The following is a 21,748-nucleotide window of genomic DNA, read 5'->3' on the forward strand; positions in this document are numbered from 1 at the left end:
TCTATCTGTGATTGCAGAAAAGCTCGACATGCAGTGATAAGATGTAGTTATGAATTTCTTTACATAACAACTTTAAATAACAGAATGTTTTTGGTGGCTGAGAAAATGAAGGAAAAGCTTAACCGGTGTTCAGTTTCCAGTTAAATGTGAAAATTATAAAAGTATAGGATGACTAGCTGTGTCCAGCAAATTCTCTTTAAACAGACAAAATATACACACTTAAATTGAAATCCATAAAAACAATTTATTGTTTCATTTAACATCTTACAAAACAAACTCATGGGCTCACAGTACATATATTTCCTTAGGGTGCACGGTTCATACCAATGTACAAAGATGTAGAAAAAGATGAAAAAGGGGTGGCAAGTATCATAAAAGGCCAAGGCACTGTCAACAAAAGAATCAATAAAAAAGAAAACGATACCTTTATCCAAACAACCAACAATTAAAGAAACATAAAAAAGACAATTGAAGGTCGCACTGTGGGCTTGACTAACTAATATTAAAAATACAGTACTGAGAAGACTTTCCAAAGGGAAAAGCTCAACCACAAGTCCAAGATAAAAGTCTGGGTACTACAAATGCACACAATCCCTTCCATTCTTAAGTGTTTGCACCAGGTTGAGCAAAATTAACAGCAATATTCATTCAAGTATCACGTGATTTTCCTATATCTTTGGATATTAAGGCAGGTTACTCCGCTGCCTGATAAGGAAATTATTTCGGTTGTGTAAAAAACGGTTTAGAAATGTTACTGTAAGAGTCACCAGAATTATTCCGTTATAGGTAGGGCTCATTGCTTATGTTAACTCAGACATGCCCACATACCACAACCAGTTTAAGGTTGGCTGCGTTGTATTCCTGTGCCCAAAACGCTGTGGCAAACACTACATTTATGCTTGAGACGCTAAACCTTACACCTTCATCGCTGAAGCATAAACCTTCAGATAATGGTATTGTCATAAACTGAGGGAGACGAAGACCAAGAAAGAAGAGAGAAATGAGGAGAGGAGAAATTCAGATATTAGCAGAATTCACCCTAAACCCATTTCTATTCTTTCAGATATAACAATAAAGCAACAATTAAAGCACAATTATAAATCCTTGTCAAATCAATTTCTTTATGACTAACGGAAACTTACATGGAATATGAGATTAAGAAATATCAATAAATTAAATCAAATACCCAATGTATCCAGTCCCTTAACCTATATGACCTAATACCCAGAACCCCAAACAAATAATAAATACCTAAAATGATGGCTAAACCTGAACTTAGGAATTAATATATCGTTCATTTTCAGTGCAGAAATTACAGAGATTGATGTATCTACTAGTAAGGCCACAGGCTCAGGAGTAACAAGAGTGAATCAAAACATCTGCATCTTGCTCGACTTTTACTCACTCCACCTCTCTCTCTTTCGCTCTCTCTGTTCTTTCAATTTGACATCAAGCCCATCCGTTCCTTTGCTCTCTCCCTCTTCCCTCACCTTTCCGTTTCCTTTTGCTGGTCTGTTTAACACTCCATTTGCTGTTTAAACTCTGTCTTCTCTCTTTCTCCATCTTTCTCTCAGTTCGTAATTTCACATTTTGCGGATCACCAGCACAGTGGTAAGGACTCCAGCCAAAAAGACCCCAATGGTCTGCCATGTAGGGGTCCCGAAGTAGGAGCAAATTCCCTCCTAGGGTGAAAAAGGAAAGAGTTGAGGTTATAGGAGCCAAGAAATTACCAAGACAAGATATAGTCTTATAAATTCCAATGCCAAAAATTCCCAGAACATAACTACAACCTGTTGAAAACTGTTTTATTCCAAATTATTATTTTTTGCTTTATTCAGAAATGTATCATAATCAAGTTACATTTAAATAAATTCACAAATTACATATGCAATTTATCACATTACCGAAAGGTCTGATTAATGGCACTTGAGCATCTGTGAATATGTCACATTGACTCTAAACTCTTTAAAAGTTTAAAGTGATAGTTCACCCAAAAATGTATATTCTGTCATCATGTACTCACTCTCAGATCAGTAACAGAGCAGATCTCGCCCCCATTTACTGCCACAGTAAGGAAAATAAATACTATGAGAGTCAATGAAGGGGGGGGGGGATCTGCTCTGATACTGACATTCTTCCAAATATCTTTGTTTAGCAGAACAAAGAAATGTATACAGGTTTGGCGAGTACTGAGTAAATGATCAAAGAATTGTCATTTTTGGGTAAACTATCCCTTTAAGGAACTGATTGTGTGAAGAAGTGACCCACCCATCCGCCCTGTTCCCTGATCCAGTTAATCACATGATCCTGAATGTAGGACATGGTCCAGCTGATGATGGTTCTGATGATTTCAGGAATCTTTGTTGAAATAGCCTGTGAGCAAAGGAGAGTGCACGTTAAATACATTAAATCAAAATAACGCACTTCAACAATATGATACTGAGAAGGTCACATGTCTTCACCTTGATGACCAGCCGACATGCAAAGTAGAAAAGTGCCACCACCCTGCCCCAGTTGAACTTTCCATCAGAGAAAATCTCAACAGCAACTTTGATAAAGACGTCTTTTGTAGGTTGAAGACCAGAGTCGTTCAACATCCTGACACAAAACGACAATGACAATGCATGATGCTCTTTGAATTGAAACATGATGCCATCCAGTGGGCATTTCTGAGCACAGCATGACATAATAAAAAACATGTTCCTGGAACGTTTACAGCAATCCTTTCATTTAAACCCAACTTACGTGTGCAGCTGCACATTTCCGTCCAACTCATCTCCAATTTGCTGCAGACACTGTGCAAGACGTTTGTGATTGGGGTCACGCAACTCCACAGCTCCCAGCTGACTCCGGGTTATCTCAGCATCACCGTCAGCATGGCGACGAACCCGCTCATATACGAAGCTGGGAGAGAGGGGTGAGATGACCAAGGTAAAGAAGAACAACAAAGGAAGAAAAAAGGAAATAAGAGTTTGAAAAGTAGATACATACTTGTTAAGAAGTGCAGCTCCCAAGTCTAATATCTGGTCATTGCCACTGCCTTCAGGTATAAAAACAACATTATTCAGAGTACAAGAGAAGGATGAGATTTCACTTTTTTTTCACGTGACAAAAATTGTGAGTGGAGCTTCATATAAACTACTTTTTATCTTGATAAGCAGTCAGGGCATAGTTCACAATATCACAGGTCCGGTTTGAAAGTGTGGTCGGGGTGACTCAGCACAGCAGTGTATGTATAATTTAGCGCACAAACATTTGGTTTCAGTTTCCTGTTGATGCAAAGAAACTATGCATGAGCTGTTTTATAGAGACGAAAAAAAATCTTGTGACAGCTTTTAGGCTTCAAAGTTTCAAAAGCCAAATAAGACCTATAGACAGATACCTGATCTTAGACTTCATATACAGTCATGTAAAAATAAATAGCAGTCCAACATTTAGTAGGTTTATTAGAGTAATAGAAAACCAACAGACATGCTGCTAATTCTGTGTAGTTGAAAAGGTTGTGTTCAAAATAATAGCTTCCATTACAGAGCTGAATCATTCTGTGAAAAAACTGGTGTCAAACAAGTGGCCCTTATTTAAGGACAAAGGCAGCAAATGTTGTACTGTGCATTTCTCTCTGAAAATCTGAGTGAAATGATGAACAGTGTACTTTTTGTGGACTGATGAGAGCAAGATTGTATTCTTTAGGTCGAGGGGTCGCAGCCAGTTAGTCAGACCACCCCCAAACACTGAATACAAGCCACAGTACACGGCGAAGACAGTTAAGCATGGTGCCGCAAGGGATGTTTCTCATACTATGCTGTTGGGCCCTTTTATCGGATTCCGAGGAAATGGGTATTTCAACAAGACAACAACCCCATCACACCAGTAAGCGAGCAGCATCTTGGTTCCAGACCAACAAGATTAACATTATGAAGTGCCCAGCGCAATCTAAAGACCTTAATCCAATAGAAATACAGTTCTCGTCTTGAATAACTGTTCACAGGTGCCAGAAGTTGGTCGACGCCATGCAACACAGATGTGTAGCAGTTCTCAGAAACTATGGCTATACAACTAAATATTAGTTCAGTGATTCTACACTAAATCTTCAAGCATTTTCATTTATACAGTAAACAAATTTGATGTTTTGATTTACAATAGAATGTGCAGTGTTCCCAATGAATGTGTGTATTTAAAGGGATCATATGGCGTTAAATACGTGTTTTTGGTGTGTTATAAGCTGACCATGAATCTTTTAGAAAAGTAAACTTGCAAAAATTTAAGTAACGGAACAAAAGATTAATTCTATCGAAAAGCGAATGCTCAGCCAGATCTGCCTGAAACGCCTCACATCTACATCAGTTTGTGGTATGCTTTGACCAAGACCGCCCCAATGTATACGCAAGTAAGGTGGACGAAACTGTCAGTAAAATTGATTTGTAACCTGATGTTCCAAATTTGGTAAGATATGTGGGGAAAATACCACGTTTTTAACCTTAAATCGGTATACACATCGCATTACATCTAAAACAAACGATAATATTAGTTTTAGATGTGTCATATGACCCCGATTTTGAGCTCTACTCACTTTTTTTAGGCACACTGCTAATATTTCGAACACAACTGTATATGATGCGTTTCAAAACATTGTGTAGAAATTTGGGGGCATCACACGATGTCCAAAGCTGTGGCGTTCACCAATAATACTGTGAATAACACCTAGGCAGTCGGCTCATAGGTTAGAAGTTATCCACAGTGTCGAAGTAAGTCATTTGAGAGTGTAAAAATGAAAATCCTTGTTCTCTTTAAGTAGTTTCTTAGTATTTAAAACGTCAGCAACTTAACTCAGAAGCTGAACATAGACATACATCTCTGGGATGTGTGTTCACTACACCCCCCCTACACTGAAACGATGATGTCACCTCTTCCAGAAATCAACAACCTCGCGGTATCGAGCATGTGAACAGAGGCTGGGTCTCAAAACCGATTCAGCGGTATACTTTGCGTTTTAACGTAACGCACGTAAACTTTGCGTTTTTAAGTAACCCACGTTAACTTTGCGTTTTAACGTAACGCACGTAATCTTTGCGTTTTAACGTAACGCACGTTCGGAACGCTTGTTTGATGCTGAAATGATTAGAAATGTTACGATAATAAAAATGGTCAATGTAGTGAACGCATTGTTAAGACGCATAGCTCGAGACTATTAATGTGTAACTGTCTATTAGTTTCTCTTCGTGATCGTTGGAGAACAGCAGATCTGGGGGCCAGATCGGCCGATGATCGGTATATGTACGGACATGTTATAGACAGCGGTGTTGTGACACCGGACGGTAGTAAGCAAACTCCCTGTTTACGTGATCAACAAATATTTAGATATCGATCAAAGCACCTGACCGAAACATCTCTTAGTCGTATATGTTACAAATAAGAAATGTAGCTTAAATCATTATCCAGAACATAAAAACGACACTCACCCTTATCGCCTCCACCCAACGGCGCTGCCATATTAGCATGAATATAAGCGGCTAACGCTTCCTACTGACGTACCTTGTTTAGCAGGAAGTTAAAAGGCTGGTGATGCCGGACGCTATAGTTTAAGTAATAATATGGGGTTGTCGAAAATAAAAAATAAATGTTTATTTTAGATTGCTATACCCTCTATGCAAATTTGACTGAGGTAGACTGTTCACATTTGAGTGTTCTTTTATATGTTATATACATATATAAAAGGTTAGTTAAGTCCTAAAGCATAGCATTTGTGAAGGCATGTAAAGGCAGAATTATGTGGTTACGCCCATAGATATGGTACCGCCTGTTACAATAGTCAATAAACAACGGATTAAAATAATCGCGTTCTTGCCATGTTAATACGTCTTTGTCAATAGATGTGTCTGAATGTTGTAATAACTAACCATATAAAATCCGTTGAACATTATTAATAAAAGCAAACATTTATAAAAGCACTTGGGAGTCATTACTGTGGCTTTGGTTCGATTGCCATGTCATTTTTTCTTAATGTCTAATTTAAATACCTTAATAATATTTACATGTTATAAATCATGAAGCACAGTTAACGTACTGGATGCTTTCTTTTTAGCCTAAACGAATCCAAGTGTTGAATCACATTTTTGAGCAAACGAAGTGCTTGTATAATAAATGAAATAAAATCAATTATTATATACACAGACAGTCGTTTTTAAACCTGAAACAACATTAGAGAAAGCCAATATATGTTTAATATGGTTGAAAACAAGCAAGTTTCGCGAAGCCCCACCCTCACCTTTTCGTCATATCCGTGAAAAAACGCTCTTCCGTCTGTCCCGCGCATATCTGGTCCTCTTTACGACTCGGCTTGCGAAGATGGCGGACATACAGGTACGTAAGCTCGAGCGGCGTGGTTGTTAAAACGGGAAGGATTTGTCTTTAAACCTTAACCCAAAGCTTAAAATGCTCGTTGATAATCCGCCATGAAGACATTATCGAAGCAGACGTGAGTTTATTGATCACTTTTAGGAGTATATCATGGACTTTAAAACCGCGCATGGCCGATGGGACGCATTGCTGAGCGGAACATCATGCGGCCTTGTCTGGCTGATCAACAAAACGTGATTTCTGAAACTCGTTGTCGAAATAGAAATCATAAAATTAGCGCAGCATGGTTTAGTAATTAAACTAGATGTTGTCCGCTGAATCCAGCTCACTGCCTGACTGAAGAACTGCTTTTTTTGCAAGGTACTACTGCACATGGATAGCCTTTCCTTGCTCTACGAAACTTTCCAACGCCTCTTGTAAAAACTTTAGATGCCTGCTATGAGGTTATTTTGTATTTGTATTGCTATTTTGCTTATACTGCGTTGCCTGTTCATTTGGGAAACAGAAATGCGGTATTTTCCTCTTTGTAACTATTTATATGCTTCCTTACAGAATGAGAGGTCTTATCAGAAACAGCCCACCATCTTCCAGAACAAGAAGCGGGTTCTAACCGGTGAAGGAAGTGGCAAAGAGAAGCTCCCACGTTACCACAAAAACGTTGGTTTGGGCTTCAAAACCCCTAGAGAGGTACATTTGTGTTTATGCATGTGTTTATTCCATTATATGCAGATGATGTCTTTTCTCACGATGGTCTTCCTAAACTCAATGAGGATACTGCCTTTGGCATTGCTGATGCTGTTAAATATGCATTTGTTGTGACCACTTCAGTTCAAATGATTGAAGTTCATATCCTTTACTTTCCCAGGCAATTGATGGCACTTACATTGATAAGAAATGTCCCTTTACTGGAAATGTGTCCATCAGAGGCCGGATTCTTTCCGGTGAGTATGCGCTGTGAATGTAAATCTCTTTAGGTCATTTTTTTTCTCATTGGGATGCAAATGATGCTTTCTCACGATGGTCTTCTGAACCTTGTGTTATGAGGATAGTGCCTAATGGCTTTACTGATGCCTCCCAGTATCTCTTAAGCTCTTTCATGTATATGTATATCTCTATTTAGATCTAATTTCTCCAACAGTCCTACAGAAGTAGTTGTGTGCCACCTGTTTGAAACTTGTGATTTACTGTTGACTTTGTTACCTATTTTAGGTGTGGTGACCAAGATGAAGATGCAGAGGACCATCGTCATCAGGCGGGATTACTTGCATTACATTCGCAAGTATAACCGTTTTGAGAAGAGGCATAAGAACATGTCTGTTCACCTCTCTCCGTGCTTCAGGTAAAACACTTTCTATGGTCTGTGCTTTGAGAGCACATTAGATGTTTTGTAGATATGCACCAAATAAGAGTGAGCTGCAAATGATGTTTTTCTCACGATGGTCTTCCAAGTCTCTCAGGCTCTGACGACACTGCCTTATGGCATCACTGATGCAGCAAAATAATAAAAAAAATGATTTGGACGCTCCTTGCTTTGTTTTCTAGAGTTGGTGCTTGGAAATACTGTTAATGAATAAGTTTTTCATTAATATTCTGTTTGTAGGGACGTGACTGTCGGTGACATCGTTACAGTTGGAGAATGCCGACCACTTAGCAAGACAGTGAGGTTCAATGTCCTGAAGGTCACCAAAGCAGCTGGTGCCAAGAAGCAGTTCCAGAAGTTCTAGAACTGTTGTTTTATCAACATGGCACCTCTGTATTGTGAAATGGAAAAATAAAAATGTATTGTATAATGATGTTTCTCGTTGGTTTGAATGTACAGTTAAGAATCCAGTGGTTTCACTGTGCTAAGTTTGATACAAATGCAAAGGGCCCACAGCACTGTATTGTCACCATAAACCCATCTGATTCAACATGCCAATGATAATTTGTATTTTTTTATATAAACTATTATTAAAGTTGTTGCACTTGTTCTAATCACTGAAAGAGACCCCACCCCATGGGAATTTGGTAAACTTTCTGATCATAGCTAAATGGTCAACCTGGCTTTTTTCTGGGCCTTTGTTAAAGATTCCTTTAGGAATGCGTTTCTGCATCCTAACCGTAAATTAATCTTATAACTGTTGTCACCAATCAAGCAGGATCAACGTAGTCTTGCGATGCTTTTGGGAAATGCAGGCCAGCATGTTGGTGAACACGTTTTTAAGTCTCATATCTACAAAGTGTAAAGACATTTTTGTAAGAACTCTTTCAGGTATTGTAAATTGTTGTACATTTCTTTCCAAAATTATAGAATGGTATAGGAACTGAAAGAAAAGTTTATTTAGCGATGGTTTACCGGACAGGTATTCACACTAGTTACTAAAATAAATATTTGAGCTGTCCAAACTGAGAACAACTTGCAATGATGTATCTCAAGATACATCAGTGCCATGTGGTGTTTTAAAATGCACACTAATAGAACATGTTTTTTTTTGTAAAAACTTAATTTAAATAACCCAATTCAACTTAAGCCAAGTCCTGCATTAAACTAATCCCTGTTCAGGAAACATCCCCATAGATCTTAAAGCACAGAATCTGTTATTTTTAAATTAATTGAATTCATAAAAACAGTTGTTTTATATTATTATAAATAATCTATATATATATATAATCATATTTAATACAATATAACATGTACATATACTTCCTTAGGGTATCACTGACGCTTTTGCAGAAGTTATGGAGCTAGTATATTGCTGTAGATTTATCTAATTAATTGGCAGCAGTTTGTTCAAAGATAAATGAATATTAAACATTAACCAAAAAAATTATAAAATAACAACCTCATTTAATGCATTCTGGAAACCAGAAATCCACATATCCTCTGTTTATTTTCTAATTTTGGTTTCCAGAATGCTTTGCATGATTTTGTGAATTTATATATTTTTTCTGTAATTTATCTTTGAACAAACATAAGTGTAAATCTACAGTAAGTCACTGGCAACATTTTTTAGTGGTGGTTTGTAAAAGGCCAAGGCACTTTCAACAAAAGAATAAATGAAAAGGCTTTATCCAATATATAAACAATGTGTACAAAAGAGACATACTGTAGGTATAGCACAATGGGTTTGTTTAATCAGCGATAAAAATATAGTACAGAGAAGACACAAGTCCAAGGCCATAATGCTGATTGATCGGTTTATTGTATTCCTTACCAAATGTTGCAAACACTACATTGATACTTGAGAGGCTTAACCCTACACCATCATCATTGAATTTATAAAAAATAACAGAATACGAGACAGAACACAATTTTGTTTTTAAATCAATCTGTCCTTTCCTCTGGTCTCTTCCCTCTTTTTGTTCTCTTTTGCTAAACTGGTTCACTTCAAATTCCTTGTACTCCTCCTCTGTGCACCTTCACATTTTGCAAATCACCAGGAGAGTGGTGAGACCTCCTGCAAGGAGGACCCCGATGATCTGCCATGTGGGGGGCCCGACGTGAGAGTGAATTCCCTCCTGAGGGAAAAGGTTATGCGATTGAGAGAGTGTGTGAAATATTTCAAACCTTTATTTCTTGAAATTTTGAGACACCAGACCCAACAATACAGATGACCTGAAGGCGCCTATCAAAGCAAACTGGGCTTCCATTACACCTGAGCAGTGCCACAGGCTTATTGCCTCCATACCACGCTGCATTGATGCAGTAATTCATGCAAAAGGAGTAATTTGTGGAGGCCCAACAAAGTATTGAGTGCATAGAAATGAACATACTTTTCAGAAACCTGACATTTCTGTAAAAACTATCCTTTTTGATTTGATCTCATGTAATATTCAAATTTTGGGTTTTGATTATCTGTAAGCCATAATCATCAACATTTCAAGAAATAATGGCTTGAAATATTTCACTCTATGTGTATTGAATCTATATAATATACAGGTTTCACTTTCTGAAAACAATATTGACCTTTCTCATGATATTCAAAATGTTTTAGATGCGCCTGTATATATAGTGGGTACGTTAAGTATTCAGACCCCCTTAAATTTTAAACTCTTTGTTATATTGCAGCCATTTTCTAAAATCATTCAAGTTCAATTTTTTTTCATTAAAGTACACATAGCACCCCATATTGAAAGAAAAACATAGAATTGTCGAGATCTCATGATTCTCATTTGTTCTGACATGCACTGTGAGCTGTAAGGTCTTATAAAGACAGGTGTGTGGCTTTCCTATCAAGTCCAATCAGTATAATCAAACACAACTGGACTAAAATGAAGAACCATCTCAAGGATGATCAGAAGAAATGGAAAGCACATGAGTTAAATCTATGAGCGTCACAGCAAAGGGTCTGAATACTAAGGACCATGTGATATTTCAGTTTATATATATTAAATATGCCTAGATAATACAGGTACGTGTGACAGTGCCATGTTGATTCTAAAACACTCTTTAGAAGTTTAAGGAACCGATTGTGTGAGGGTGAGGATGAGGATGAGGAAGTGACCTACCCATCCTCCCTGTTCCCTGATCCAGTTAATCAAATGTTCCTGAACGAAGGACATGGTCCAGCTGATAATACTTCCAATTATTTCCGGGTACTTTGTTGGAATATCCAGTGACCAAAGGAGGGAGAATGTTAGATACATTAAATCAAAACAATGAGCTGCAATAATATGATACTGAGTAGGTCACGTGTGTCTTTACCTTGTTGACAAGCTGACACGCAAAGTAGAAAAGTGCCACTACCCTGCCCCAGTTGAACTTCCCATCAGAGAAAATCTCATGGGCCACTTTGTTAATGACGTCTTCAGTAAGTTGAAAAGCATGGTTGTTCAACATCCTAACACAAAATAACAATGACGATGCATGGTGCTCACTGAGTTGACACGATGTCATCCAGTTAGCATTTTTTAGCACAGCATAGCGATCAAGTCTTCTAAGCACTAACTTACATCTTCAGCTGTACATTTCCTTCCAACTCATCATAGATTTGCAGCAAACACTGTGCAACGCGTTCATGGTTAGGGTTACAAAACTCCACTGCACCCAGCTGACTCCGGGTTACCTCAGCATCGCAGTCTCCACTGCGACAAACCCGCTCATAGATGAAGCTGGGAGAGAGGGGGGAAATGTCCAAAGTAGTGAAGAATAGTAGAACAAAGATATAAGTGATAATAATAACCCTACGAAAATAAACCTACTTTTTGAGAAGTGCAGCTCCCAGGTCTAGAATCGGGTCAATGCCTTTAGATATAAAAAATTGAAAAATAAAATTACTCATCAACATTAAGGAGAGGGATGAGATTTGGCCTTATGGAACATTTCAGTTTCTTGCTGAGATAAGTTAACGCATGGTTCAATTAATGCGTAAGCTGTCATTTAATAAGAAAACGTACCTGAACATCAAAATTAAACATAGGATTATGAAAAATAGATACACGATCTTTAGTATGGAAAAACTTAAATGCATTTTATGGACATAAAAGAGACACTCACCTGTATAACCTTGAGCTGACAGTGCTGCCATATTCATGAATGTGACCTAAGAACACTTGCTGAAGACTTACCCTATCTTCTGGAAAAACAAGCTTCACTCGCTTCTAGGGCAGAGCCCTTGGCATTTAGGCTTTGGAGTGAACAGGGCATTTACATGCCATTGGCTGCGTCCAAATACCCCCACTTGCGGTCTTGGCCACTTGAGAGCGCATGCACGCGAAAGGAAGTGAGAGCGCGTGCACTCGACATGAAGTGAGAGCACAAGTCTGTCCAATGTCTTGAGCAGTGAAAGGTGAAAGGGCAGTGCCCTTAAAGCACACTAAACCCACACTTTCTTAAATAACGCTTCTGAGCGATATTCAGGAATAAGTGTATCCCATCATGGACCACATTCTGGATATTTCATGAGACTCTTTGCCGGTTATACAACTACTTTCAAGGTTATATCTATTTATTCTATTTTTGGCTGACATGTGTTTTTCTTTTGTTTTTGCTTTTTTGGGTACACCTGCTTTGATACAAAAAAAGCGCTATAAAAACAAATCTGACTATAATTAGATATTACATATAATTTTGTTGTAAAATGAAGTGTTGCACAGTTTTTTGGTGAAAACACCAGAGTTATGTATTTTGTAAAACTGATTTTTATCGGATAATTAGAAACACCACATATATTACATGTTTGCACTTGCTAAGTGTGTTCCAACGGGTTAGAAATACTACATGCTAACTTGGGAGCTTGCCAAAAACAGGAAATACGTCATGAAAGTAGTCAAGTGGTCAAGTGCAAAGACCGCGGGTGCGTTCCACTTCACTTTTAAACAGAACCTCGCAAACTTCCATAAGCTTTTCCCCTGTGGAAATCCCACCGCCATTTTGAAGTGTGTTCCACTTCGTGAAGTGAAAGAGGGAAGTTTATTTAGACAGACCCTCGTTACCTCGATTTTGACAGCGGAAGCGAGTATACTTGTGACGTCACAGCAGATCGCTCAACTGTAGTCTATGGTGTATCCATTTCTTTGTAAAAGAAATGTATATTATATATATTGTGAAATTTAATTGCATAATACTTCTAGTTAGCTTACCCTGTTTACAGTCAAAGTTTATACTATTGATGTTATGATTATGTATGTTATTTTTCTCTAATAGCTTATTCAGCTATCTTTGTTTTTTTATATATTCTACAACAACTGATATGTATATAGAATGGTGCATGAAACAAATTTATAAGCAAAGAGCGGTTTATTTCACCTGGGGTATCATTTTTAAAACTGTGCATACGATCCTTAAAAGTGTACCTGCGCCCGAAAGCCCAAAATAGCGTACGTCAAAAAACACTCCGACTTATAAAACTGTGCGTACGTACACCTGGAAGCAATATTCGCTTTATAAATTACAGATGACCTGCAAGTGTGCGTACATGAATCAGTCTCATACCTGGCCCTGTACACGCCCATTTGACCCACAAATAGTCAATGCAAAGCAAACTCATAAGTGCCGATTCATCTGAGAATAAACCTTGCATCCAATACGCTTGTTAAGCCTGACGTCACACACCATAATGAACATATATCGTTTCCAGGTCCAGATTCCATAGAAAATTAACAAAAAAAGATGTAAAACTTCCGAAAGCTATTGGATCATGTATACTTCCATACCTTTGGTATGCCATAGAATAAAGCAAAGAAGCTGTGGAAAGAGATAAATTATTGCTTATTCTACAAATATATTCTAAAATGACTCAAACACATTTGTTGGTAGCCCTTAAAAAAGATAATCCATAATTGGATTATAGCGATATTTCCAATTTATTTGTTTCTTTAGTTAGTATCACACATGTATCCAATCTTGTTATCAGTCATTCATCCTATTTAAATGGAGAAAAGTAGTCACTGGGCTGTTTGGTATCTGTCATGATTCTCGTGGTGAGACACGGACAGAGGACCCAGGTGCAGACAGCGGGTAACAAGGGGTTGACATATTTAATAAATAATAAAACAAACACCCACGAGGGGGTAACATAACAAAACATGGATACAATAACATGACAGGACTAAGACTAACTACAATTAAACAACACTAAAATAAACTTTAAACATTAACTACAAAACTACACATGACTAAACTAGACTGACAAGAACTCGCCAGACAAACCACAATGAACCAGCACAAGACAGAAGACACAAGGGCATTAAATAAGGGAGCAAATCAAGAGGGAAACAGGTGAAGGGCATAACGAGGAGAGGATGGGAACAGAGACGAGACCGGAGAGAGCCTATGGAAGGCCATAAGAACAATAATTGCCTCTCTCCACATTAAACATGAGGTTCTGTCATGATCCTGCCACTATACTAAGAGAAACATGACATGATGCAGCAGAATCTTGACAGGTATCATTGTGTGTCCCACACTGAACATGGACCAGAGAAAGCAAAGGATAGAGATGTCTGAGGAGCGCCGAAAGAAAATAATTGTCAAGCATGGTAAAGGTTAAGGCTAGACGTCTCCTGTATATGGAGAGTTTGGTTCCAAAATGAGAACTCCAATTAATATCAATCAAACAGTCTTGATTTAAGGCCATTATAACAAAAAATACAGCTAACTAACAAAATAAAACACAATAAAATGAAGATTATATAATAAAAAAACATGTTTTGTTTGTATGGAGTTTGACATTTGATTATATATGGTTATATAAGGTTTTTGAGGCTTTCATGTATTCCATACAGTCGGGCCATCTCCTCTTCATGCGCGCCCATGTTATGGTGAGACAGTGATGATTAATTAAGATGTAAAGATTTAAGAGTGGGATTTTACAAGAGGGTTCATAAAGCAATTCAATATAAGCGCAAATAACATTGCAGATTTAGCCACCATGATAATCTGGATCTAACGTTTTCTGTGGATTAAATGTGTGGGGCATTACTAGCCTACTTTTTATCGTTTTTCTCACATTTAGGCTACTTTCTGCAATCTAACTTGAGTTCAGACCACCATTGAACTCACCATTTGTCTCGCCAATTCCTCTTGTCTCCAGAATGTGCGTACGCATGGGTCAGAGTTTGCTCACAGGTGCGCAAATTCTCACGTCAAGGTTGTTTTTAATAGATCGCGTGGAAAGCGGCGTACGCCCGTTTCCAGTCCCATTTTGTGCGTACGCAACGTTTATAAAGGCTAGTACGGGTCAACTCGAACATAAGCATAAAACCGTTTTGCATATAGCATACATTTTATATTTTAAAAAAATGTTTAAAAATATGCTATATAATTTATGAACAGTAATATATATATATATATATATATATATATATATATATATATATATATAAACTTTTCAAAATATAAATGTATTGTTTCATATATAAAGACATTAAATATAACATTTACTTTTCCCTCTTGAATTATTACACAAAGAGTGTGATCATGTTTGTAAAACACGAATTAAAGGTTTGATTTAAAAATCTAGATAAAAAAGTAACAGTATATTTTACAGCGCATGTCTGATTTGAAAAGAACGGGTGTGGTGGGATTCATTAGTCTTCGTATAGGCTACGTTTGGTTTCAGTTTCTCGGTGGGATAAGATGATGCATTTCACGTCAATCAATGAAACAGTCATACAGAGCGATACATAATTGAACATCAAAATAAAACAAATATGTTGATTAAAAAATAGATATATGATCTTTAGTATTTAAAATACATGGGTAATTGACAAATAAACCGTACATGTTTCCTATGGTGTGACAACAAAAAATACGAAAACGAACGTTTCATTCTTTATATATTAAAATATATGATTAATATTTGTATTTATAATATAAAATAGCATAGGAGAGATTTAATTTAGGGGTTTACATATTATGCAATCAATGAAATGACAGGCAGCTAAGAAGGTTTTAAGTTTCCATAGTGTTGCAGTCATTTACGAGCGTGTATAGGCCTAATAGAATTCCTCTTTACATTACAATACAAGGTCTGCTGAATTCTTTCAAAACTGTATTGGAGAAAACTCAAAATCTACTTTTCCACTTTGTATTCAAAGGACCCATGAAAGATCACCAATGAAGTGTGATTAAATACTAAAAATACATTTTCTGAGATTTTTCCGAAGTGTTTTTGTTACATGTCATTAAAGATCATTGTAGAAGAAAACTTTAATGCTTTTGGTAGTGTGACAGTATCATGTGCTAGGATTCCTCTGCAAGAAGGAATTAAGAAATAATCTTTATTTGTATATGTATGTCACGTATTAATGCCCCCTCCACACATGATACATAATTTCTATAAATGAGTGCTTTCACATTTATGCAAAATACAGATATACAATTCGTCTTAAGGAGGCAGTATAACGTTTAATACTGTTAATATCGTTCAATTGTTCAAAATGTTGTTCAACAATCAACGTTACACCAGTCTGTTAATTTTTAACTCCTTTACATGGAGTCAAGAGTATCCAGAGGATGGCGCTGCTGTACCGATATCAAACACGCCCTTAAATTTACGTCACACGCACACGTCACATACGCCATCTGCGTTTGAACGTGGCGGCGCTGCGATGTAAAAATACGTTTCAGTTCAGTATTTGTAGTTGTTTGTTTTCATATATAACCTTGTTAATAATATAAAACGTTCACAACGATTAAAGTTTTACGCGTTTTACATCTGCGTTCATGATTAACAGAACAGACATGACAGCCGCGGTAAGATCTCACATTAGCCTGAAACATGCTTGTCAAAACATTACAGTCAGTTAGTTGTTTTGGATATATTGAACATGTTTGCATAAAATGATGATCATTAAGGCGAATGAATGTGTTTTTAATGGTGTCGTGTTACTCTCTGTTTATTGATGCAGGCTTGTGATCAGTGGACGGGCTTGTTCAACGTCGGAGAACAGTTTGATGACGAGGTTTGACTTTTGCGTAACTTTCAAAGCAGTCTTTATATTAATGCTGTTAACTTAACATAGAGTTATGGAAGGAAGAAACTTTTATATAAAGCAACAACGTATAGGCTACATGTTATCAGTAAAATGAAGGCGATGACATTATCATCACTACTTTCATTCCTTATGCACTTATTTTTGCTTCATGCTTTCTTCCACACTGTTAGGATTTGCTTGAAGCTGATTGGTCATGTGCGTCAGAGTCCACATCTGCCTCCGCTTCTGCATTCGTAAAAGATGCCAACCCATCATCCGACCCTGGGGGAAGTACATCAGCATCTCTCAGTGCCCCTACACGTGGCCCTGTGAAAACTTCAAGTGTCCTCTCCATCCCTGGCCATCGCTCCGTATCCTCCTCTGTTTCCTCTCTCCGAGCACCAGCATCGTCTCTGCAGCCCTCCTCCTCTATCCAAACAAACCCCCCATCATCTCTCAGTGTCCTACAGAGAGACCTTCCAGCTCCGGATGATTTTGATGACTGGGATGTGGATCTGGATGAACTGGATGAAAGCGTTCCTCAAATGGTTTCTCAGCCACAGAAGAATTCAGCATCAGACTTGCCATCGGCTAACATTTCACCTGCTAAACGAATGAGACCGTCAGCATCCAGAGAAGCAGCACCAGTTGTGTCCTCTCACAGTTTTAGTTCCTCAGTGTCAGCAATGCCACGACCCTTATTCAACCCCTCATCCACTGCGCAAGGGCCCACACATTTGTCTACCCCTACCACCCCAATGCAGATTCCAAGGCCTACGCGGGGTCCAGCGACACCAGTCTCGCAGTTTCCCAGACCTGTCACTCCTAAACCCTCAGTTGTTTCGCCTCAAGGGTGGGTTGGGTCTTCAGCACCGAGGACCACCTTGCAGCCCAGGAGTTCTCTCTTCCACCCAGTGTCCACTCCTGATCCCTCTCCCAGACTTACACCTCGACCACTCAATACGCCCGTCCTGACAAATCACCTGGTCCAGCTGGTGTCTGCAGCCAATAAGACACCTCAGAGACCACAGAGCGGTGTGACACGTGCCAAAATGCGTCGCTTCCCTGGCCCCGCAGGTGCATTACCACAACAGGTAGGCTAAACACAATAAGATTGGGTAGTTCACCCAAAAACAACAACTCTGTTATGTTTTCACCCATTTGTCATTCGAAACCAAAATATGACTGTACTTCTGTGAAACACAAAAGAAGATATTTTCTTTCTGTGGTTTTGTGTTCATACAATGGAAATCAATAGGGGCCAGTGTTGTTGGGCTACCAACATTCTTCAAAATATCTCATTTTGTGTTCTACAGAAGATAGAAAGTCATACACGTTTAAAATGACTTGAAGGTGAGTAAAAATGACTTTTTTGGGTGGTCTATCCCTTTGACAATTCTCTGATACATTATATTGTGTACTGTAAAAATGCTGCACTTTAAAACCAGCTCTGAATTATTTGCGTTCATTATTTACCCTTGAATTCAGAGGTTGTCATGGTTTTTCACAGTGTGAACAGAGCAGCAATGCTCTATCGTTTGTTTTGTATTACGGTGTTGCAGGTTAGTGGGCAGAGCCTCGATGACATTGTTGTGTCAGTTCCTCAGACCCCCGCTCACGGAGCCGTTGCTCGTCTACGAAGTGAGGTAAATGCACACTATACGTCATCTTTCACATTCTGCACTAAACTACAGTAAATGGCCTTTACTAATGGTTTATAGATGCAGCGTTTATTCCCAATCCAAGATGTTGTCCATTTTATGCCAGAACACACCCACAGAGACACTTATTCTCATAATGATGGTTTGTCCGTTTTATCTCAATAGGTCTCAAGCTCTCAAGGGAATGAAGAAGATGAATTCAGTAGGGGTCCGTGGGCAGTTATGAAGGCTGAAATGGGATTGGACGAGAGGAACCCCTCTTGCTTCCTGCACTCTTACAGTGTTGTCATGGTACTCCGCAAGGTGAGCTGCTTTAGATTTCGTAGCATGCTGTGTATTTTAAATGGGCTTATCTGAGCGTTGTACTAGTGTCATCTTTGTTAGCCCGTAGATATATTTTTTATCTGGATCTGAAAATAAATATTTGGATATTATTTATGCCGTCCAGGATTAATGAAGACGCTCGAATGTCTTAATGATTAACACAAACATAATCAACGTTGTCATCAGTCACCTTAAAGTGAATTTAAATGTCATTTTAATGTGTTTTGCTCATGTGTCATAACTATTCTCTGCTAATGGCAAACGTGTGTTTAATACTCATTAGGCTGACAAATGCTGATTAGCTTTTCACTTGATTCATTACCAGTGGCCTTGAGGCTGTGACTGTAACTTATGCTTTTCTTTCATTCTCTTGTTTTTCTCTGGTTCTTTTGTGTGACTTGTTCTGTTTCTCTCACACTCCTTGCAGGCTGCTCTCAGGCAGCTGGCTAAGAATAAGGTCCCTAACATGGCTGTTGTGTTGAAGAGCATCACACATACGCATGCAGATGCCAAAGCTGTTTTTAGAGACCCCACAGGTACTGCTAAAAATCAAAAACTTGCGGTTCCACCGTCTCTCTTTGTATTTGTGCTGTTTTTGTAAACCATATTAAAGCTGTATTTTTATATATCTGTATCTTTATTAAATATGTATTTATTGTGCACATAAATGTTGCTTTGATGCTGATGAGTTTTTACATTAGAAATGCTAAACGATTACAGATTCGTTTCGCGGGGTTATGACCATATCTCTCTAACACACATAAACTCTTTCTGTTCTGAATCTGTATTCTTTTAGTCTTCTTTTAGTTTCATCAAAGTTCTTCTTTTCCTCTCTGAAGGTGAGATGCAGGGCACTGTTCATCGGCGCTTGGTGGAAGAGAGACAAGGCGAGCTCAAGACAGGAGCTGTGTTATTACTCAAACAAGTAACTCTTTTAGACATTAATACTTCAATACTGTATATAATAGGGGTGGGTGCTATGACCCAATTTTTTTTTGAGAAATTAGTAATTTGATTTCATTGTAACAAGCGAGATACCCTCTTAAATAAAAATCGACGGTTTCATCGCACGCACACGCCTGGCCCCAAGATAATCCGGTCTGCGTTTGGGTATTGGTCAGGCTAGTAGCTATTATATAACAATTTATATTATATTAAACTTATTGTATATTATTTGTGCTAAATTGCATTACAACTTTTCAACAGTTGTTTATCACAGGACTTTTAGTCCAAAAATGTGCATATTGGGGGAAAAATAGATACATGTTTCCTTCATATTTCTTTAGACACGCTGGTGAGTTTTAAAGGTCCAGTGTGTAATTTTTGGGATGATCTATTGATAGAAATGCAATATAATATACATACAGTAGCTTCAGAGGTATATAAAGACCTTACACAATGAAGCGTTATGTTTTTATTACCTTTCTATCTACATACACCAAGGGTCCACATGTAATTTGCCATGTTCTGTCAGCCGTTGAAGTGTTTCGAAAGGGAGGGGTGGAGTGAGCGGTTGGTTGCAATTGCGCAACCTTGCCGCTAGATATTACTGACCGGACCTTTAAGCTCCATTCAACTATAAAAACTCAGTTCATGTCCATCTGTTTCTTTCATGCGACAGCTCTTATGACTGCAGGACGTGTCTCCAGGGTCCTAATATACACATGATTTCTCACGACACATGCAGACAGATGATTTGCTGATTTGTGTTACATTTGTTCTTCTGTCTTCAGCTGTCTGCAGCAAAGGCAATGTTTCCAAAAAATAACACAAAGATGTAATAACCATAAATAGTTTGTATTTCCTTTGATTATTTTAAAATAATATGAGATAAGAAATGTTTTATTAGAACAAATATATTTACAGTACAACCATGTCAGTGAACTACGTCAGTGAACTACGGTAAAAAAACTAAGAAAAATAAATTATTAAACAAAAACAAAATAATCGTTATCGAGAGAAAATGTTCAATTAATCGAGATTTAGATTTTAGGCCAATATACAGCCCGATACTCAGTGCATATAAAGAATAAGTAAATAAATCGTGCACAAACGTGCAGTCAGAGTAAATGTGAAAGTTGGATTATAAATGTGAGCGGCGCTGTAAAGTGGTGATCATAAAGTCTACTCGCTTCACCTCACTTGCTAGTAGAGATGCACTTGTACTGCTTCTGTGGTGGTTTTATGTCTTTTCAACTGTGTGTGTATTCTGAGCAAGCAGCATGTCAAACTATTTCACTTAAGTAGCTAGTGATTTATTGATTTAAACGCTACTGATCGTTTTGCCTTAGCTCGCTTAGTTTCTGCATGCATGCATAGATTTGTGTTAATATGTGGTACCCTAATAAGGTGGGCTTCCCCAGCGTAGTGTAATTCCAGTTTTGGGAGCTGGCTCAAGACCTTCTGTACATAACCATGTCTCCCATTTCTTTTCTGCTTTCAAAGGTGGGTGTGTTTTCACCATCACATCGAAATCACTACTTGAACGTCACGCCCAATAACCTTCTCAGGATTTATCCACCTGACGGAGTCCTACACAACTCTCAGATATCCCACCCTTCACTGGTGAGTTATGTTTTAAGGTGTATTGAAAGAAGACATCCTTGGATTAAGGTCTTTCTCCAGTTATCATAATTGTTTTTTAATTAACCTCACATGGTGGTCTCCAGTGTATAGGTCGAAGCTTTGAGCAGATTCTCTTCTTTCAAAGTGTTCCTCAGTTAAACTATTTGTATTTTTGTCTTATTTGTGTTCATTTTGGTCCTGCTGTGGTGTGTGCACACAGGAGCTTGTGTCTTGTTGCGAACCCGCCAAGCCAGCGGGGGGCCCGGTCTCTCAGATGCAGCTCCACTTTGATTATGATGATGATGATGAGTGGGAGAAAGCTGTTGAGTTAAAGAGGGCTGATGCTGGTGTAGATCATACTGCAGCTGTCTCTGAGCTCTGTCAAGCTCAGAAAGGGCCTGTACCAACAGAGGACACACCATGGGACACAGGTTTGTGTTTGT

General features: G+C 38.2%; 4 protein-coding genes across 4 annotated transcripts in view; 2 read left to right on the plus strand and 2 right to left on the minus strand.

Moving 5' to 3' along the window:
- Positions 1-230: 230 nt before the first annotated feature.
- On the minus strand, positions 231-5,787 carry LOC306894468 (apoptosis regulator BAX-like). The gene is made up of 6 exons (XM_079457052.1): positions 5,460-5,787; positions 2,992-3,040; positions 2,746-2,904; positions 2,463-2,598; positions 2,269-2,373; positions 231-1,682 (listed from the first exon to the last, which is right to left on the minus strand). The coding sequence occupies exons 1-6, from the start codon at positions 5,488-5,490 to the stop codon at positions 1,584-1,586; spliced, it is 579 nt and encodes a 192-aa protein (XP_079313178.1). The 5' UTR covers positions 5,491-5,787; the 3' UTR covers positions 231-1,583.
- Positions 5,788-6,308: 521 nt separating this feature from the next.
- On the plus strand, positions 6,309-8,317 carry rps11 (ribosomal protein S11). Its single transcript, XM_079457053.1, has 5 exons — positions 6,309-6,360; positions 6,910-7,044; positions 7,223-7,298; positions 7,567-7,696; positions 7,958-8,317. The coding sequence occupies exons 1-5, from the start codon at positions 6,346-6,348 to the stop codon at positions 8,079-8,081; spliced, it is 480 nt and encodes a 159-aa protein (XP_079313179.1). The 5' UTR covers positions 6,309-6,345; the 3' UTR covers positions 8,082-8,317.
- A 1,127-nt stretch (positions 8,318-9,444) lies between these two features.
- Positions 9,445-12,025, minus strand: LOC306894567 (apoptosis regulator BAX-like). The gene is made up of 6 exons (XM_079457226.1): positions 11,834-12,025; positions 11,539-11,581; positions 11,290-11,448; positions 11,042-11,177; positions 10,846-10,935; positions 9,445-9,855 (listed from the first exon to the last, which is right to left on the minus strand). Exons 1-6 carry the CDS (start codon positions 11,868-11,870, stop codon positions 9,757-9,759), a joined length of 564 nt encoding a protein of 187 aa, XP_079313352.1. The 5' UTR covers positions 11,871-12,025; the 3' UTR covers positions 9,445-9,756.
- Positions 12,026-16,339: 4,314 nt separating this feature from the next.
- The window catches only part of hrob (homologous recombination factor with OB-fold), a 6,536-nt gene continuing 1,127 nt past the window's right edge, over positions 16,340-21,748 (plus strand). Inside the window, exons 1-9 of the mRNA XM_079457673.1 lie at positions 16,340-16,534; positions 16,690-16,743; positions 16,947-17,849; positions 18,318-18,401; positions 18,582-18,719; positions 19,168-19,276; positions 19,580-19,665; positions 21,186-21,305; positions 21,526-21,736. Coding sequence (XP_079313799.1) covers positions 16,505-16,534; positions 16,690-16,743; positions 16,947-17,849; positions 18,318-18,401; positions 18,582-18,719; positions 19,168-19,276; positions 19,580-19,665; positions 21,186-21,305; positions 21,526-21,736 — 1,735 coding nt within the window. The 5' untranslated portion in view covers positions 16,340-16,504. The remainder of the gene's footprint in view (positions 16,535-16,689; positions 16,744-16,946; positions 17,850-18,317; positions 18,402-18,581; positions 18,720-19,167; positions 19,277-19,579; positions 19,666-21,185; positions 21,306-21,525; positions 21,737-21,748) is intronic.

This window comes from Barbatula barbatula (genome assembly GCF_947034865.1).
Source record: "Barbatula barbatula genome assembly, chromosome: 5".
NCBI lineage: Eukaryota > Metazoa > Chordata > Actinopteri > Cypriniformes > Nemacheilidae > Barbatula > Barbatula barbatula.

Bases quoted from the DNA above. Each gene is read 5' to 3' on its own strand.
- LOC306894468 (XM_079457052.1), bottom strand. From the start codon at position 5,490: ATGGCAGCGCCGTTGGGTGGAGGCGATAAGG. The intron at 3,041-5,459 runs GTGAGTGTCGTT...TTATACCTGAAG, and splicing joins GTTGGGTGGAGGCGATAAGG to GCAGTGGCAATGACCAGATA. The intron at 2,374-2,462 runs GTGAAGACATGT...CTTTGCTCACAG, and splicing joins CATGTCGGCTGGTCATCAAG to GCTATTTCAACAAAGATTCC.
- rps11 (XM_079457053.1), top strand. The intron at 7,045-7,222 runs GTACATTTGTGT...TTACTTTCCCAG, and splicing joins GCTTCAAAACCCCTAGAGAG to GCAATTGATGGCACTTACAT. The intron at 7,697-7,957 runs GTAAAACACTTT...TTCTGTTTGTAG, and splicing joins CACCTCTCTCCGTGCTTCAG to GGACGTGACTGTCGGTGACA.
- LOC306894567 (XM_079457226.1), bottom strand. From the start codon at position 11,870: ATGAATATGGCAGCACTGTCAGCTCAAGGTTATACAG. The intron at 11,449-11,538 runs GTAGGTTTATTT...CCTCTCTCCCAG, and splicing joins GGAGCTGCACTTCTCAAAAA to CTTCATCTATGAGCGGGTTT. The intron at 9,856-10,845 runs GTAGGTCACTTC...CTTTTCCCTCAG, and splicing joins TCAGGGAACAGGGAGGATGG to GAGGGAATTCACTCTCACGT.